Source organism: Apaloderma vittatum, unplaced genomic scaffold, assembly GCF_000703405.1.
Source record: "Apaloderma vittatum isolate BGI_N311 unplaced genomic scaffold, ASM70340v1 scaffold9225, whole genome shotgun sequence".
NCBI lineage: Eukaryota > Metazoa > Chordata > Aves > Trogoniformes > Trogonidae > Apaloderma > Apaloderma vittatum.
Genome location: NW_009718754.1, coordinates 14,397 through 31,946, shown reverse-complemented (window position 1 = coordinate 31,946; position 17,550 = coordinate 14,397). Strand labels below are relative to the sequence as shown.

The window sequence follows — 17,550 nt, the reverse complement described above, 5'->3', positions numbered from 1 at the left end:
AAAGCCTCTGCTTCCACGAGAAGACTTGGAGTGGATTATCGGTTTGATATGTAGACATTTCAGCCCAGGGTATCGGGGATTTTCTTCAACAGGCTTTGTCATCTGTGAGTTATTGGTTAGGAAAATGCTCCATCGTTTACCTCCCCTGGTCGGGAGATGTAATTGCTCAGTGTTTGCCTGGGTGCCCTGAGGTGGGAAATGAAAACCTTGTAAGGCTGCCCTTTCCCTGCTTGAGGCCCCTGCAGGTATCTCAGCAGTGTCTTGTGTTATTTTGTTTAATAATGTCAAAAAGGGTAACTTCATGGCTTAACCATGAGCATCGGTTGCTGCTGTTGATCCCTGAGGTAGACCAGTGAGCAGTCTGATTCACGATATATAAAAACATGGGAAGCGGCTGGAATAGCTCGTCTTCCAGAAGACTTAAAACTAGGGTAACAGTGAGAATGGGTGTTAAGGGTGTGGCTTTTCTGAGCACAGGTTCTTTAAAAACAGGCATTATGTGTTCCTAAAGAGATTTGTAATCCAGTGTCAATGACTGGCAGAGCTTCTGTTGGCTTTTTTCCAACAACAGCTTGGGAAAGGTCTTTTAGGATCATCTGCGTCAAGTTGGTTAGCAGGAATCAAATAGGAAACATCCGTTTTCTCATGATTTTTAAAAAAATGCCTGGGGTTTTTGAGATTTATTTGCCTGTTCAAACCAATTTAAACAGTTTAGAGGTTTTATTTTGCATTTATTCTAATGTAAACGAGGAACAATTTCACTGTTAGAAAGATGTAAAAGCAGTGAAGTGAGTTTCATGGATTTCTCAGGTGAATATAGTTGTGCTATCAAAGAAATAACATTGAGCAGATTTTGCACTGAGCAATGGCTAGGTAAGACATCCGAAAGCCGGGAAGCTGGTGGATTTTACTGATTTGATGGCAAACGCGATGTACTATAGGAAAACGCCTCTCGGAAAGTAAGACCCTGTGGAGTTCTTCCTGCACTGCGGTGCTGCTGGAGCATAAGAATGTGCCCTGACCCAAGCTGGGATTTGGGTTTGCTTTTGCCTGGTGAAGTGTTGCATGTGGGACATCTCATTTTGGTGTGCGTGCCCGTGTAGAGGAGAAACGTGTACGTTTACCTAATTACGTACAAGTAGATCATTCTGTAGAAGCCCGGTGTGTGGACTGCAGGGATTTCCCACGTCTTTGGTGATCCTGGTACTTCATAAATTGCTGTGACTCTGCTCAGTTTGATCTGACTGCTCCCTGCTTCGTTTTCTGCTTGTTCCAGGTATCACTCTCTTCTGGAGCTGGGAGAAAAACGTAAAGGCATGCTAGAAAAAAGCTGCAAAAAATTCATGCTTTTCCGTGAAGCTAACGAGCTTCAGCAGTGGATCAATGAGAAGGAAGCTGCGCTCACAAGCGAGGAGGTGGGCGCTGATCTGGAGCAGGTGGAGGTGCTGCAGAAGAAATTCGATGATTTTCAGAAGGTGCGTTGTGACGCTGTGTAACGCGTGTGTTAGTTTTGGCCTTTCTCTTCAGGCTTTCTGGTCATGTATCTGTGACAACTTTTCATAGCTGAATGCAGTTGAGAAGGAAGCGTAGCTTTGATTCGAAAATCAAAACAGACATACGGATTTTTTAATTTTGTGAGGATAGAGAGAATCCCATATTCATAACTCTTCAGTTTGGTGCAAGTCTCCAGGTTGCTACATGCTTCCCAACTCCCAGAGAGCTGAAACCCTCTTCCAACACATTCCAATATAGAATCCTCCAGGCTTTGGAGGAATTTCATTCTGTGTAAAGCATAACCTTCAGTTAAGCTATTCCTCTTCCTTCCTGTTGAAAGATGCATTTTAGTTTCCATCTGTAGAGTTTTTCCCAAGATAAGAAAAAAAGCTGTCAGGCTTTCAGTTTTATTTTTTCTCCCGATATTTGTCATCATAGTTAGTTATTAATTTTTTTCCTTTGTGGAAGAAACACCTGAGCAGGTATATTTATTCTGTCCACTTTGGTAAGGTACCAAGCACTGAAGTGCAAAGGTGCCTGACATTATACATTGGAGGAGGTGGTGATTTGACAGTTCTGTGGACATTATCCTGCTTACGGCCTGCAAGTTGGCTAACAAATAATTTGAGCCAACCTCATGTTGTAGGTGAGGAGGTGATAGCAGTTACTGGGTTTGGGTTCTTTTGAGAAGGAATGGTGGAAATTAAAATGTGTTGCCTATTAAAATTCAGGTACAAGTTCTCCACTGCTGCCTTTTTTAACCACGTTCCCTTTCTGCCTTACAGAGAGCTCTGTCAATCTGTTTGGCGTGAAGCATTTAAGAGTGACAGTAAAACTACTTTTTCAGTTGGCCTTTCAGCTAAATCATGCTGTAAGATGGATCTTTGTAATTCTGACATGGCACGCCTGACAGCTTTAAAGCGTATCCCATTCCCGATTGCTGATTAACTTGGTGGATGAAGAACCCTGACAGCGCGTTTCTTTGCTCGGCCGATGCTCGGCGCTGGCAGCAGCAGTTTCCTAGCACAGGCTCTCGTGTGTCGTGTATTCCTTCGTAACTGCGAAGGCTGAATTCCTGCCGCGTACCGACTGCGTATTTCGACGCCCCTGGCGTGCCAACTGGCTCCACATGTTTTCCTGGTGTGAGCGTTAACGCTGTGGTATTTTACCGTCCTGCACAGGATTTGAAAGCCAACGAGTCGCGTCTGAAGGATATAAACAAGGTGGCGAATGACCTGGAGTCGGAGGGGTTGATGGCAGATGAAGTCCAGGCAGTGCAGCAACAGGTCCGCTTTTTCCTGTGTCTTAATCTAATCCTCTCAAGAAGCAAAAGACTTTCTTCCCTTCCTTTGTCTGTTGTCTTCTGCTTTGTGGGTCGTTGCAAGAGTGGAGCTGTTAATTTTTGCTCTCTGGTTGGGTAATTCTAACCAGAGGTGCTTGGTGCCTGTGCTGTAACGTGGCCATCGCAAGGGGATCCTTTGAATTGGTTCTTTTTAAATAGAGCTATAGCAAATTGCACCATCTAGGGCTTTTTTTTTAGTGATGAAAAGTCTTTAAAAGAATATTAAAATTCATGGAGAATGCATTCATTAGCTTTGCTTTATATAAATTTGAAATTTCAACCTTTTTATCTTTGCAAGAAAAACGGTGAGGAAGGGTAGGGGAACAGAGAAATAAAATAAAGCTTGACTTACAGTGAAGGGGTTTTGTGGGTTTTCTGGTTTTTTTTTTAGTAACATACCTTATTTTTTTGCCAGCTTTTCACATACTTGTGCTATTCTCATAAGTAATTTTAACTGTGCTGTTTCTGTAAATAATTATCTCCGGTGCCAAGAGCATATTGCAGCAGCTTGGTTATTTTCTGCGCTTGAAGGTGACGCGTTGCAGGCGCTGGCTGAGCCCTCAAACTCCCGCTTCTGAGACGCGTTTAGGTTGCGCGAGCACAGCTTGGCTTCGTGGCATAGTGGTACCCACTTCGTAAAAGAAGGACGGAAGCGAATCTGCTATCTTCCCTTTCTCAAAACCAGTAAAAACTTTTCTTTTTTTCTTTCTGTTAGAAAATAACAAGTTTTTTTCTGTTTTGTCCCTTTTCCTTTGCAGGAAGTCTATGGCATGATGCCCAGGGTAAGTGCGAATTCCTGGCACAGCGTGGCAAGTGTAACAGGTTTGGGATGTACAAGTGGTTCACCCGTAGTTGTAGTTCATATCCATGACAGAACTCGATGACTGTGAGTGGACATGAAAAGATTATTTTTAGCTTCGATCTGTTTATTTCCTGAGCGTCTTATGCTGCAGCACAAATCAATGCAGAGCAGGATAACTCAAAATGATGCAAAAACTTACTTGTAAAAGTTGATTTACTCCCTTAAGAATTGGAGATGGAGAACTTTTGATGTTTTTTAGTGTATTCTGATAGGTTTAGATTTTGCCTCCTGTTTAAAGCTGTTTCTTCACATTTTCAAACAGGATGAAACTGATTCTAAGACAGCCTCTCCTTGGAAGGTAGGTGTCACTACTTAGTAGCACACAGCAGGAAAGTAAACCAAAAATAAGAGCACATCTTTTTTTTTTCTTTTTTTTTTAAGACCATACACCTTATGCACCTTCTCATGTGCCCTTTTTTCTTTTTTCCTTTTTTTTTTATCCTTTCCTTTGTTGTTTTTAAAGACTTTTGACAGTGATTTCAATGGTGTCCTGGTCTCAGCAAGTGTTTGAATTGGTATGAGTTAGGGTTTTAGTGACTTTTCATTTCCCTTTGCTTGTTTACTTCAACATGCACGTTCCCAAACCTTGCTGAGCATTCACCAGGAATTCACCTTCATGTGCCTGCATACAGACTCAGTAAATAAAGATGTCTTATACTACTTGTTCTAAAAATAAAAGCTGTCTAAGCAAAGTCAGGTGACTATGTCAGCTTTCTCTTTGCAGGCATGATTGAGAAAAACTGGGATAGGTTTCCGACAGAATTGCTGCAGCCGTAGAAGTTGCCAACAGTCCATTTTTTTTACCTCTGCTGCAAACCTCTGTTTTGTTTTGAGCTTGCACTATTAAGACTGAGTCCAGTTTTGACACCAGTGGTTTTAGGCATTTAATGGCCTCTAGAAGTGAAAGAGACCCTGTTCACTTAGCATGAGTTCTGTTTTTATGTAGCAAGCAGAAAGAAATGTTTTTATTCCTGAAAGTCAAAGCCATTTATGTCAGTATTCCTTTAGTAAGGAATATGTCGTATGTGTGTAGCAGTATCTTCATTTTTCATTATTCATCTCCAGCTCATTTTCCGCAATAGTTGGAAGCAGCCCTTCTCCGTTCACTAGTGGCTTACAAGGGAATAGCTCTCACCTGCTGATGCACAAAAATATCTTGAATACATCTGACATTATCCAACACTGCTTTTCTCGTGTTTTATTCCCTTCTTTCATCTCTTCCATTCACCCTCTTAGGCTTAAAGCTGCTTGTACATCTTTGGAGCTGTGTGCATGGGGGAAGCCAAATAAGAATGCCCTCTTTTGGCAGCACTACAGAAAATGCAACCATCTCAACAAGAATTAGCCTTCACCAATTGTGATCATGTTCTAGAAATACCCGAGTTAACTTTTAAGCTGGCTTTTGCCAAGGGTTAAACCCTTGGGGTGATTTTTTTTTTTGTCCCTATGACTGAGTTTGGGGGGTTGAGTTCACTTACTGAATGTTGCCTTTAAATTCTCCTTTTCCTTATTAAGACTATTGTTTGTTTCCATTTACACTAAGAAGATAGTACAAATTTCTAACCATTCTTACTCTGACCTATGATACCTTAGATATTGCAACTAATTATTCTTAGTTGCTTTGGTAATTGCATTAATTTTCTTATTGTTTGCTTCTTTCTTCATCTTAAACAACAATGTATTCAAAACACTCTTTTAAAGAAGTGTGTAAGAAATATATAAAATTAAATAATTCAACAGTTTTCACTGAGACTTTTAAAATCTAGAGCTTTTCTTTCCTCCTGCGTTTTGCAGAGTTGTATTTTACAAAGATTAGCTTTTTTACCTAGGCCAAATGATTCTGGATTTTTAAGTTTTCTTTCAGTCTCATTTTGTCTCTGATTGGCTGGAGTTGAGTTTAATGCTATGGGTTTTTATTTTTGCCTTTTCCTGCAGTCTGCACGCTTGATGGTACACACAGTGGCAACCTTTAACTCAATCAAGGTAATAATGCAACTTCTTCTGAGCCGATTTAAAAGCTGTGAGCATATTTTTACCCTCCCTTTCCAGATTCTTTGTCTTTCATTCCTCTTTATAAGCCCTTTTGAATCAACATTGACAAATAGAGCATTTGCTTCCCAGGTTATATCACTATCTTTGTAGATACATAAAACTAATTGGTTTTACATTTCTGGAGAAATGTTTAGAATTACTTTATTTAACTAGGCTACTTGAATTTATGCATTCTTCTGGAATTAAGCAGAATTCACCTGTTGCAAGCCCAGCGCAGGAGTCTTTTGTGTAAAGAGTAATGCTATAAACCTGGGGTGTGCAATACCCATGGGGTTTTTTGGTTTGTTTTGCAGGAGCTGAATGAACGCTGGAGAGCTCTGCAGCAGTTGGCAGAGGAGCGGAGCCAGCTGTTGGGCAGCGCCCATGAAGTCCAGAGGTTCCACAGGTGAGGTGTTTGTATCGTATTCGGTCTTCGTTCAGTCAAATGCTTTTGTCTATTGAGAGTTCTAAAACATAGTGAGATTTTTTTCTAAACAAATTGTATTTCAGCCCCTCAGCTTGTTCAGTTAGGAAGTTAGACCACCAGTGGTCCAGTAATTCTTTATGTTCTTAGAAAGACTTGTTAACATGGAAATATGGAATTGCTGCAGGCTTGGGAGGTCTGGGCTATTGTCCTATTTTGCCAAAATTTGCTTGTGTCGTCTTGGGAAATAATTTCATAGAACTGTCAACTACGTGAGCTTCTGTGGAAACTGGCAACCAGCTGGGTATCGGAGATGCTGGTCTGACCCCTGTTTTAATTCTCTTTTTGCCTTCACTCAAATCAGAGATGCTGATGAAACGAAAGAATGGATAGAGGAGAAGAATCAAGCATTAAATACAGACAATTATGGACATGACCTGGCCAGTGTGCAGGCTCTGCAGCGCAAACATGAAGGCTTTGAGAGAGACTTGGCAGCTCTTGGAGACAAGGTGAGACTGTGAGGAGGACAAAAGCAGGAGCTTTCTTTTTATCTGGCAGAAATGACCAAACCTTAAAAAAGTTTCTTTTTGTCTTCATTTGTGTTTTATTTTCCTTTCTCTACTTACAGGTCAATTCTCTTGGTGAAACTGCCCAGCGACTAATCCAGTCACATCCAGAATCTGCTGAAGATCTTCAAGAAAAATGCACCGAGCTCAACCAGGCTTGGAACAGTCTGGGCAAACGTGCTGACCAGCGCAAAGAGAAGCTCGGAGATTCTCATGACCTGCAGCGTTTCCTCAGTGACTTCAGGTAACAGCTGCTATTCCCCTCTGAATTTGTCTGTCTGGTGCATTATCAGTGTATACATGGCTTATTGTCCCACAGGAATATTTCTAGGGATGGTTCAGAAAAGGGCTGTTTTTCCTGTTCTGACGGATTTCACTGGAGGGAGGGAAAAACTCTCTATCAATGTGTGTTCACAGGGACCTTATGTCTTGGATCAACGGCATTCGGGGCCTGGTCTCCTCAGATGAACTTGCAAAGGATGTGACTGGAGCTGAAGCTTTACTGGAAAGGCACCAGGTATGTGAAAGACAATACGTCTGTATCGTAAACATCAACAAATGTGTTTTTTTTCTGACACCTTCCACTTAGAGTTCCAAAAATAGATCACTTCCAGCTCTTCTGTCTATTTACTTAGTAATGCATCTCCATACCTTGCAGGAACACCGCACTGAAATAGATGCAAGGGCTGGCACTTTCCAGGCATTTGAACAGTTTGGACAACAACTTCTGGCTCACGGACACTTTGCCAGCCCGGAGATCAAGGAGAAACTGGATATTCTAGATCAAGAACGCACAGACCTGGAGAAGGCCTGGGTCCAGCGCAGAATGATGCTAGACCAGTGCTTAGAACTACAGGTGCTCTGCCGTGTTTGTTTTTAAAAAGCAAAATAAATCCTCCTTTCATGAGAAAGTTTATTCTCTCCTAGTGAGGAGCAGTGTTCTTGGGCTGTCTTTCTCATGCTTTGGGATTTTTTTTTTTCTCCCTAGCTGTTTCATCGGGACTGTGAACAAGCTGAAAACTGGATGGCTGCCCGAGAGGCCTTCCTAAATACAGAAGATAAAGGAGACTCCTTAGACAGTGTGGAGGCACTCATCAAGAAACATGAAGATTTTGATAAGGCAATCAATGTCCAGGTGAGGAGCGTACCTGAAGTGAGGGGAAAAGAGCTTTTCTTCTGCAGAGTTTTAGCAAGAGAAGTTACTGCCGTGGATGGTTTCTGAAGTGCAGTTCTAAATACTCAGCCGTTTGGGATCTGCTCAGAGGTTTAGAAGTGGTTAAAGCAGGTAGAGATGTATTTCACTGTCTACAAGCAGCGTAGGAATAGCAGGAAGAATTTACATGAAGCTCTTACTTAACAGGAATTTTTTTTCCTGTTACTGCAGGAAAAGGTATGTTTTCAGTTTCTAGTAACCAAAAGCTGCCTAATTAGGTTCGATTCCTGTTCAGTCCCCATGTGTTGCCTCATCTAATCCAGAGGTGGCATCCCTGGCGGAAGGGAGGCTGGATTAAAATGATCTCTAAGGTCCCTTCCAGCTTAGGCCATTCTGTTGTGAGGTCATACTGCTGTAGCTTAAAGTCCAAAAGATACTGATGTCCTACACGCCAGAGGTGAAAGATGTGAGTCCTGTAGAAGACACAGGTTTACAATAGAGTCACATTTACAATAGTGTATCTTTAAAGAAGGAAGAAAAGTCTTGTTCTGTTCCAGACCCTGCTCATCACCTGACTTTAAGGAACTATCATTCTAATTTATGGCCCCTGTTTTTAATAGGAAGAGAAAATTGCCGTCTTACAGTCTTTTGCCGACCAGTTGATCTCTGCCGATCACTATGCAAAAGGAGTCATTGCCAACAGGCGCAACGAGGTTCTGGACAGGTCAGTGTTGCCCTCGTAGGTGGGATGTGATGCCGTGTGCAGTCCCAGCTTTTCCTTCAACAAGTGTATTTCATTGCATACAGGTGGCGTCGTCTGAAAGCTCAAATGATTGAAAAGAGGTCGAAGCTGGGAGAGTCTCAGACACTCCAGCAGTTCAGTCGTGATGTGGATGAGATTGAAGCCTGGATCAGTGAAAAGCTCCAAACTGCAAGTGATGAGTCTTATAAGGATCCCACAAATATCCAGGTGAATATGATTCTCTGCTCCAAACCCAATATAATTGTTAACTTTGCAAAGCGTACTCTGGTTTGAAAAAATAGGCTTGGGAATTGTTGTTCAGTGATAACATGATGAATACACCATGTTGGACATGGTCTCTGCTTAACAAGGAGAAAATGGAAGTTACATTATGCATGAAAGGAGACCCAAAATAGAACTCACTGGTAATTATTGATGCATGCAATTAATAAGATCTGCAGCAGCAAGTTTTCCTGAAGAAGCCCAGCTGAGGAGCTGTTCTGTCTTTTTCCCTGCATCTAGATAGTAAGATAAGGAAATGGAGTTCTTGGGTCTCTGTCTTATGTTCTAAAATGTGAAGCCTCATTTATTTTTCAGTATCAAGGAATAATTAATTAATGTTACCTCTTATGTTTTAAGACTGGTTGATGAAGTAGTACAAATGCACTGAACTGCTTCTCTCGATCTGTTTTATAGCTTTCCAAACTGCTGGTAAGTAGTTTGGACTAGCCCTGGTATGTGAATTTGTTTTCTTTGTATAGCTTATGTGTGAGCACAAGGTCTGGTTGCAGTCTGTTGCTCCATCCATCAGTTCATGCAATCGCTTTGTTTTCTATTAGTTCTTGACCTACACCCAGGTCCAGCAGCTCTTGATCTCCGTGTTACGGGTGTGGCTTTTTCGTTAATGCCTACTCAGCATCATTGATGTATGTTTTCGTTTTGCAGGTGTTCTGCATGACCTGTTTAATTTGTGGTGTACTAGTGATGTAGTTTGGGGAGTTTTAGGAGGTAGCCCATAGAAAAAATGGGTTTCTATCCTCCTTTTGTCAGAAATCTGACTATTGGGCCTGTCATCCTCCTGTCTGGATCTTCAGCGGTGATGATTTAACAGGACACACGATGCAGCACTGTTAATTTAACTTGTAGAATCAGATGCTGAAGATGGAGGCCTCAGTAAAATGATAGACCTTAGTTCTTGCAGCAGTAGCATAGAAGGGAATAACATAGAAGGAATGCTCCAGCAAGGAGCTGTGTACAGATGGAAAGCTGACAGTGCTTCGAAGTGGAGTAAAATGAGGTTATATGGAAGAAGACAGAGCAAAGAAAGGGAAAGCTAACTGGAGTAAGAAACAAAAGAGCTGTTGTTTGTCACTTTAGGCTGTGGTACATTAAATTCCTTTTTTTTTTTTAGTTGAGGAAAAGAAATAGAATTTTATATTAAACCAGAAAGGCTTGTCTGTGATTTGTTGTCATGGTAATTATATGGAGATAGTCAATTGGCAGCTTTTTAATTGAATTTTACGTGTTGGTAAGTCTAGCTTTGAAGGATATGTTTTTATAATCTCAGCATTCAAGATTAACAGTTCCCAAAATAAAGCAGTTCATGCAGAATTTCTCATGGCAGCGCTTATAGTATTTTCCATCTTTTATTTTTAATCTAACATTTCCTTTCATTCCATTCTCTCAGGGCCTTGTACACCCATGTCCAATGTTACTAGCATTTCCAGTTAATACTTGTAAATTCTGTCTTGTCATTTTTGCGCTATTATTATCTTCCCGGTGGGTGGATGGATCATGTCTGTATGAGAGAGAACTGCACAATTCCTCCCACACCAAGGCTCCTGTTGTTCTCATGGTGCTCTCAACTCAGCAGAGAAAGTTCCTTAACAAATAATTTGGGTATTTTTATAGATTTCATTGGTTGTTAATTCATTATTTTAATATATGATATAGCAGTGTATGACTGACTAATACCAAAACTGTGCAGAAAGCAGATAGGCTGCAGCCATGATTTCTCTTAATTACGCATAGATTAAGAAGGGGAATAGAAATCTGTGAAATTACTTCAGGAGTAGAGAGAATGGTCCTACTGCGCTTCTGTGTAGGGTGTGCGTAATGGCTGCTCTTCAGAGGTAATGGCACCGCAAATGCGAAAGCTGTTCTGGAGTAACGCGGAGCTGAGTGCAGGGAACGTTGCATGGGCACCTGTTAAATGCAGGAGATGTTGCCCAAGTTACACGTGTCAGCTCGCTGGCACTCCTGCTGGGGCAAAGCTTGCTGGTTACTCAGATGAATGAGAGTTACTATTTGAGTGAGCAATAAATATTGTTACTGAGAGAGAGAGAACTTCTTTAGATCGGGCTGTGTACAGACCTCCTGGTGTACACCGACAGCTCGGGTGCTGTCCTCTCGGCCCATGAGAACAATCAAGGAGCCCTTTGTCCAGTCTCTTACGCTTTTGCTTTTGTCACGTTCAGAGCAAGCACCAGAAGCACCAAGCCTTTGAAGCCGAGCTCCACGCCAACGCAGACCGGATCCGCGGGGTCATCGATATGGGGAACTCGCTGATTGAAAGAGGAGCGTGTGCTGGCAGCGAGGACGCTGTGAAGGTAGATACCAGTCTTAGAAGATTTGCTTTGGTTTTGCTTTGAGAAATGTTTGGCTAATTGGGGAGGGTGTCCCTCAAACAAGTCTTGTTTCATAGAAGCTTTTCTATTTCATCTATGCAGTAGAAATCAGGGTAATCGTTCTGCTTTGCTCTCAAGGGTAAGAAGTTTTCTGATTCCATGATCAGGATGTAGAAGCTGACCTGCATTTACAGCTAGGCACCGTGAACTAGTGACTGTGTAATTTGTGTGTCTGGAAGCAGCAGCCAAACTTGTATCTTATTCTGGTTTTACATTTATTGGAACTTACAGTTTTAGTTTACAACATTTACCTTTTCCATTTTCTGACAGGCACGTCTCGCTGCGCTGGCTGACCAGTGGCAATTCCTGGTACAGAAATCAGCAGAGAAGAGTCAGAAACTGAAAGAAGCTAACAAGCAACAGAATTTCAATACTGGAATCAAGGACTTTGATTTTTGGCTTTCAGAGGTAACTCACATTTGGATTACTTACTTGCAAGAGTTTTCCTTTTATTCCCTTTGCTGATAATAGATTTTGTGGAGAACAGCCCACCTTTGAGCAAGTCCAGATTTGTTTTGAAAAAAAGTCTTCATCGCAACTAAAAAAACTTGTATATGTTTTTATGTTATTACGTAACAAAATGAAAACATAAGTTATATAAACACTACGGTGAGAAGAAGCATATTTGCATAGAATCTGTTAGGAATTAAACCGGTGATGAGGTAAAGGTTTATCCACACTGTAAAAAATTGAGAAGAGAATTAACTTTTGCAGTTTTAAAAACATGATAATTTTAAGGGGTTTGTGAAATCACAGCTCATTCTCCATCCCCTTTTTTCTTCCCCACCCTCAGGTGGAAGCTTTGTTGGCATCTGAAGACTATGGGAAGGACCTGGCATCAGTTAACAACCTTCTGAAGAAACACCAGTTGCTGGAAGCCGATATATCTGCTCACGAGGTATTGCTTTCTCTTTTAGTTTTGGAAGATAAATCATAGTAAGCAGCAAATTCTACAGATACCATGCCAAGACGTGCTGCAGTCATGTTCTCATTGAATCACATTTTCTTAATAAAAGCAGTGACTCCGCACAGCGGTCAGACGGTGATTGTTGCGCTGACTAACAAACGCAGAAATAGGAGATCCGAGCAGTTCACACCCTTTCTCACCCACGTTTCCAGGATCGTCTGAAGGACCTGAACAGTCAGGCTGACAGTTTGATGACCAGCAGTGCTTTTGATACGTCCCAAGTGAAGGATAAACGCGAGACCATTAACGGGCGCTTTCAGAGGATTAAGAGCATGGCCGCTGCCCGCCGGGCAAAGCTGAACGAGTCCCACCGCTTGCATCAGTTCTTCCGCGATATGGACGATGAGGAGTCCTGGATCAAGTGCGTATTTTGGAAGCTGTGGGCTCTGGCGCGGGGGCCCGTGCTTCCTGCCAGCGTGCAAACGACATTCACAGTCCGTGGTGTGGTTTGATAACTTGCCTTTTTCACAAGTCTGCGTCTTTACAAGAAATCACCTTTGCCCTCAGCACTGGCTTGGCTGTGGCTGCTTCTCTGCAGTTTTCTTTGTCAAAGCTGGAGAAGGAAAGCTCTGTACTGGAGAAAGGAACACTGCTTAGACCTGGACCAGATAACTGACATTTGACTTGAGCCTTTCTGAGAAAGTTCCTAGGAAAAAATGAGCCCTCTTTTTTTTTTTTTTTCCCAGTCTGAAGTACTTTTTTGGGGGTTTGGTTTGTGGTTTGTTGTTGTTGGTTTTGTTCTAGCCAGCTGTGGTACTTAATCAAATGCTCTTTGGTGGGAGGAGAGGAAGAAGTGAGCCTGGTTGAAATCACTCAAATTAGAGCACTTTTTATTTTACTAGCTTTAAAAAAAGAAAAAACAAATTGGGCAAACAGCAAGTAAAGTTTACAAAAGAAAACGGTACAGAGAAACTCTGTCCTTCAGAGAGAAATGATCGCCCCTCGGCTGCCTTCCACACGTTACCCCTGAACGTGCTGCCAGGAGCCAGCAGCTGTTAGCTGATAACTCATGTACACTATTTCTTACATTCAAGATTTTTGTGCTGTGAGGAGCATTTCCTTACTTGCAGCAGTTTTGGTTTGGTGTTTTGGTTTGGTTTGGGGTTTTTTTTAGTCAGGTTTGACCTATAGAATTAATCTCTCTTGAATCTAGAGAGAAGAAACTGTTGGTGAGCTCAGAGGACTATGGCAGAGACCTGACCGGTGTGCAGAACCTGAGGAAAAAACACAAGCGCTTAGAAGCAGAATTAGCTGCCCATGAACCTGCGATCCAGGTAAATCCTTCTCTCCTTGACAGATTTCTCTATAAACAGCGTCTGTCTTGCTTGTGGCAAATATGACAGCGAGAACACGTACGAGGAGAACAAGCGATGTTCCGTTAACGGTGTGTTTCTCTGCTTTGCAGGGTGTTCTGGACACTGGCAAGAAGCTTTCAGATGATAACACGATTGGGAAGGAGGAAATACAGCAGAGGCTGGCTCAGTTTGTGGATCACTGGAAAGAGTTAAAGCAGTTGGCAGCTGCGAGGTGTGTGAGACCTTTTTGTAAAATGAAAACAGTTCCATGGACTTGGAATGACAAGATTTACTGAGTTTCGGGGTTTAAGGTGTGGGTCAGTAGTCAGTAAGAAGCTGTAATAGCACACGTCGCTGATGACAGGCTCTAGGAGACTACTGAAAAGCATTTTAACGATGGTGTTCCTCAGTAGAAACAGGTCTCTTTCTGAGGTGTGCCGTGTTCAGCCTTTACTTCACGAGTTTGAAACCATAGACTTGAAATTAACTGGCTTTAATCCACTGCCAGGAAGTTTTTCTGAGTAGAAGCTATTGGGAGAAAGTGATTCATTTTACTCCTTCAGTAGCCACAGGCTTTGTGGCCTCGTGAGTTTCCAGAGCTGTAGCCCCGGCAGTCTGCTGCTGGAAAAGCGTGAATGACCGTGTGCTTAGGGTTCTGTCTGTACGTTCTTGGGTTTTCTGCTGCTGCAGTTTCTTTTTTCATATTATACCTAAAAGCCATAAAGCAACACTGGGACTAATTTTGCTTCTTTTCCCATCCAGGGGTCAGCGTCTGGAGGAGTCCCTGGAGTACCAGCAGTTTGTAGCAAACGTTGAAGAAGAAGAAGCCTGGATCAATGAGAAAATGACGTTGGTAGCCAGCGAAGATTATGGGGACACCCTTGCTGCTATCCAGGTATGGAGAAAGTTGTCAGCTCCTCGTTGTTGTTGTTGCATTATTGTTGATTAGAGCTTAACGAACCTTTTCTTGAACTGTCTTTACAATTTAGAGGTTATTGTTGGGGGTATTTTTAAGTCCCACATTGGAAAAGAAAACAAACTCAAACCAACTAAAAACAACAAAAGACCCTACAAAAACCCCCACAAAAAACAGGTACTCATTTTATAGAAGCATCCCAAGTAAATTACTTCCTGTAGAAATGACTTGCAATTTGGTGCAGTTTTGCATCTCTTGACCTCTGATGGGCATTCCCGAATAAATCAAATGTGTAAAATTATACTGGAAGTCAACATGAGTCTCCTTTTGTCCACAGAAAAAACAGAAGTTGTGCTAGCCAGCTACAATTAATAGTTTTTGTAAGAAAAAAAAATTATGTTAGATGATTTATAACAATAAAATCTTCTCATTTTTTTATTTTTAGTAAGTGGTAGCAAATTATTTTAAAAACTGACTATCTCGTATTTGCAGGGCTTGCTGAAGAAGCATGAAGCATTTGAGACTGATTTTACTGTCCACAAAGACAGAGTGAACGATGTTTGTGCTAACGGAGAGGATCTCATTAAAAAGGTGAGCATAAATTGCTTCAAAGTAAAAATCTCAAAGGTTACTCAGGACGTTTTCATGTCAAAGTCAACTTAATGTGAGGATTGATTTGTTGTCTCTCTTAAAAAAAGCTCTTACTCACGTTTTGTGTGAACAAGCTGTTGGTGTTAGCTGTTTCCACAGCTATTTCTTGGACAAAATCTTTCAGGTGAAATCCTTGCTCTGTCACCGACTTACAGGGTGCCTCAGAAGACCCTGACGTCGTAGGCTATGGGTTGGTTTTTTTCTTCTTTGTTGTCATGTAGAACAATCACCACGAGGAGAACATTACTGCCAAGATGAAGGGCCTCAAAGGGAAGGTGTCAGATCTGGAGAAAGCAGCAGCTCAGAGGAAAGCCAAGTTGGATGAGAACTCAGCCTTCCTCCAGTTCAACTGGAAAGCAGATGTGGTGGAGTCGTGGATAGGTACGTTCTGGATTGGGGCATCGTCTTCTGTCACACACAGACCGAAATGCTCCTTCATTTCGAAAGACCTCAGACAGCTTCTTGCTGCTGTAACGCGCAGACCTAAACCCAAAGCCATCAGCAGTGCTCTGCCTGGCTGGGAATAGAGGGAGTGTTTGAGATAGAGACGCGACATTTTTACTAAATTTGTTTTATTTTCCAGGTGAGAAAGAAAACAGCCTGAAGACAGACGATTATGGACGCGACCTCTCTTCTGTGCAAACACTGCTCACCAAACAGGTTAGTGCTGGTGCTGCTTCCACCCCGTAAGTGACGGAGACAACAGGTAAACTCTTCTACAACACAAAAAATCTAGTACTTACGTTTGAAATATGTGGAGGATATTGGAATGGTTAAATAAGAGTGCAGCTTAAAATATTTTGTTGTTCTTTTAATGCTTCAGGAAACTTTTGATGCTGGACTCCAGGCTTTCCAGCAGGAGGGAATTGCAAACATCACAGCTCTCAAGGACCAGCTGCTGGCAGCCAAACACATCCAGTCCAAGGCCATCGAGGCTCGGCACGCTTCCCTGATGAAACGCTGGAATCAGCTACTTGCTAATTCTGCTGCCAGGAAAAAGAAGCTCTTGGAGGCTCAGGAGCATTTCAGAAAGGTGAGTGGCCAAACCATGGGGCTATGAAAATCCAAGTGTTCTCTTTGAAGAAAACATTACAGCACTTGCAACTTCTGTAGCTTTTTCATTTCAGCTACTGATTATGGAGATCCTGAAGATTTGTTGTAAGAATTTTGTAGATCCTTGCAAGAAATAAGTAATAAAGGCAAATTATCACTGATGCATATTAATTCCAGATCAACCTATATAGAATATTTGCATTACTGCATAACTGAGAAACTGGATTGTTTTCTCTCCTCAAGGTTGAGGATCTGTTCCTGACTTTCGCAAAGAAGGCATCTGCCTTCAACAGTTGGTTTGAGAATGCTGAAGAGGACCTGACGGATCCCGTGCGCTGTAACTCGCTGGAAGAAATCAAAGCACTGAGAGAAGCTCACGACGCTTTCCGTTCCTCACTTAGTTCTGCCCAGGCTGACTTTAACCAGCTGGCAGAGCTCGATCGCCAGATCAAGAGCTTCCGCGTAGCCTCCAACCCATATACTTGGTTTACTATGGAGGCTCTTGAAGAAACCTGGAGGAATCTGCAGAAAATTATCAAGGCAAGTCACACAGAGGGGAGACTGTTCATAGTTTATGACTTTTTGATTCTTCCCAGAAGTTGTCCTTTGAGATAATCAGTACAAGAGTTTGTCACTATACTACAGATGGAAATATTTCAAAATTTGGGAGCAAAGAAAAAATTCCAGTAGTTATAAGCTTGTTTTTGTGGCTTTCCATTTGTGGCCTTTCAAAAGACAAAGCACGTCCCTTGCTTCCTACCTGTAAAACGTTTGACGTCTGTGCTATGCAGTAAAGGAACCGCTGGTTCAATCCCGGTTCTCAAGACTTCAGGAGGAATGTTCTGTGTTGCCTTAGATGATTTTGTCTAAATATCCAGGACACTCTTTGAGCACTCAGTCTTGTTTTGAGCTTTAGAACTGTGCTGGTATGAAGCTCTTCATGTTTGCTTTTTATTGCAGGATGAGGGCAATCGCGTTATTTCTCCGTTTGAAATGATTTTTGTTCATTTCTCAGGAACGTGAATTGGAGCTGCAGAAGGAACAGCGAAGGCAGGAAGAAAATGACAAATTGCGCCAGGAATTTGCTCAGCATGCGAATGCTTTCCATCAGTGGATTCAGGAGACCAGGTATAGTTTGTCTTCCTGTAGAGAATTCCTCAGCTAAGATTTCTACCCAGCCAACACTTCTTTGGTCTAAGTTGTAAAAGTCTTCTGCTGAAAAACGGCCATTTGGGACTTGTTCATTTCCTGCAGTTGGGATCTGAGGGCGGCCCTATTAGCCATGGGGAAGAGGAAAGCCCTGAAACATCAAACTTCAAAAATGTTTATGCTTCTGAGTTAATTTTCCTGCCATAATTCCAGTTATC

The 17,550-nt window shown here is 42.0% G+C and overlaps 1 protein-coding gene across 5 annotated transcripts in view; it reads left to right on the top strand.

Moving 5' to 3' along the window:
- SPTAN1 (spectrin, alpha, non-erythrocytic 1) overlaps positions 1-17,550 on the top strand; it is a 42,884-nt gene that overhangs the window by 18,214 nt on the left and 7,120 nt on the right. For 3 of the 5 annotated variants that reach the window (XM_009870362.1, XM_009870364.1, XM_009870361.1), the window contains 27 exons: positions 1,277-1,475; positions 2,676-2,780; positions 3,595-3,618; positions 3,961-3,996; positions 5,634-5,681; positions 6,044-6,135; positions 6,518-6,662; positions 6,782-6,963; positions 7,137-7,236; positions 7,378-7,575; positions 7,708-7,854; positions 8,493-8,596; positions 8,680-8,842; positions 9,311-9,325; positions 11,092-11,223; positions 11,572-11,709; positions 12,095-12,199; positions 12,421-12,629; positions 13,422-13,542; positions 13,674-13,795; positions 14,326-14,458; positions 14,972-15,070; positions 15,352-15,511; positions 15,714-15,790; positions 15,954-16,163; positions 16,427-16,723; positions 17,199-17,311. In XM_009870362.1, the coding sequence (XP_009868664.1) occupies positions 1,277-1,475; positions 2,676-2,780; positions 3,595-3,618; positions 3,961-3,996; positions 5,634-5,681; positions 6,044-6,135; positions 6,518-6,662; positions 6,782-6,963; positions 7,137-7,236; positions 7,378-7,575; positions 7,708-7,854; positions 8,493-8,596; positions 8,680-8,842; positions 9,311-9,325; positions 11,092-11,223; positions 11,572-11,709; positions 12,095-12,199; positions 12,421-12,629; positions 13,422-13,542; positions 13,674-13,795; positions 14,326-14,458; positions 14,972-15,070; positions 15,352-15,511; positions 15,714-15,790; positions 15,954-16,163; positions 16,427-16,723; positions 17,199-17,311 (3,474 nt within the window). The remainder of the gene's footprint in view (positions 1-1,276; positions 1,476-2,675; positions 2,781-3,594; positions 3,619-3,960; positions 3,997-5,633; positions 5,682-6,043; positions 6,136-6,517; positions 6,663-6,781; positions 6,964-7,136; positions 7,237-7,377; positions 7,576-7,707; positions 7,855-8,492; positions 8,597-8,679; positions 8,843-9,310; positions 9,326-11,091; positions 11,224-11,571; positions 11,710-12,094; positions 12,200-12,420; positions 12,630-13,421; positions 13,543-13,673; positions 13,796-14,325; positions 14,459-14,971; positions 15,071-15,351; positions 15,512-15,713; positions 15,791-15,953; positions 16,164-16,426; positions 16,724-17,198; positions 17,312-17,550) is intronic. The other 2 variants (XM_009870365.1, XM_009870363.1) reach the window with 1 other exon arrangement.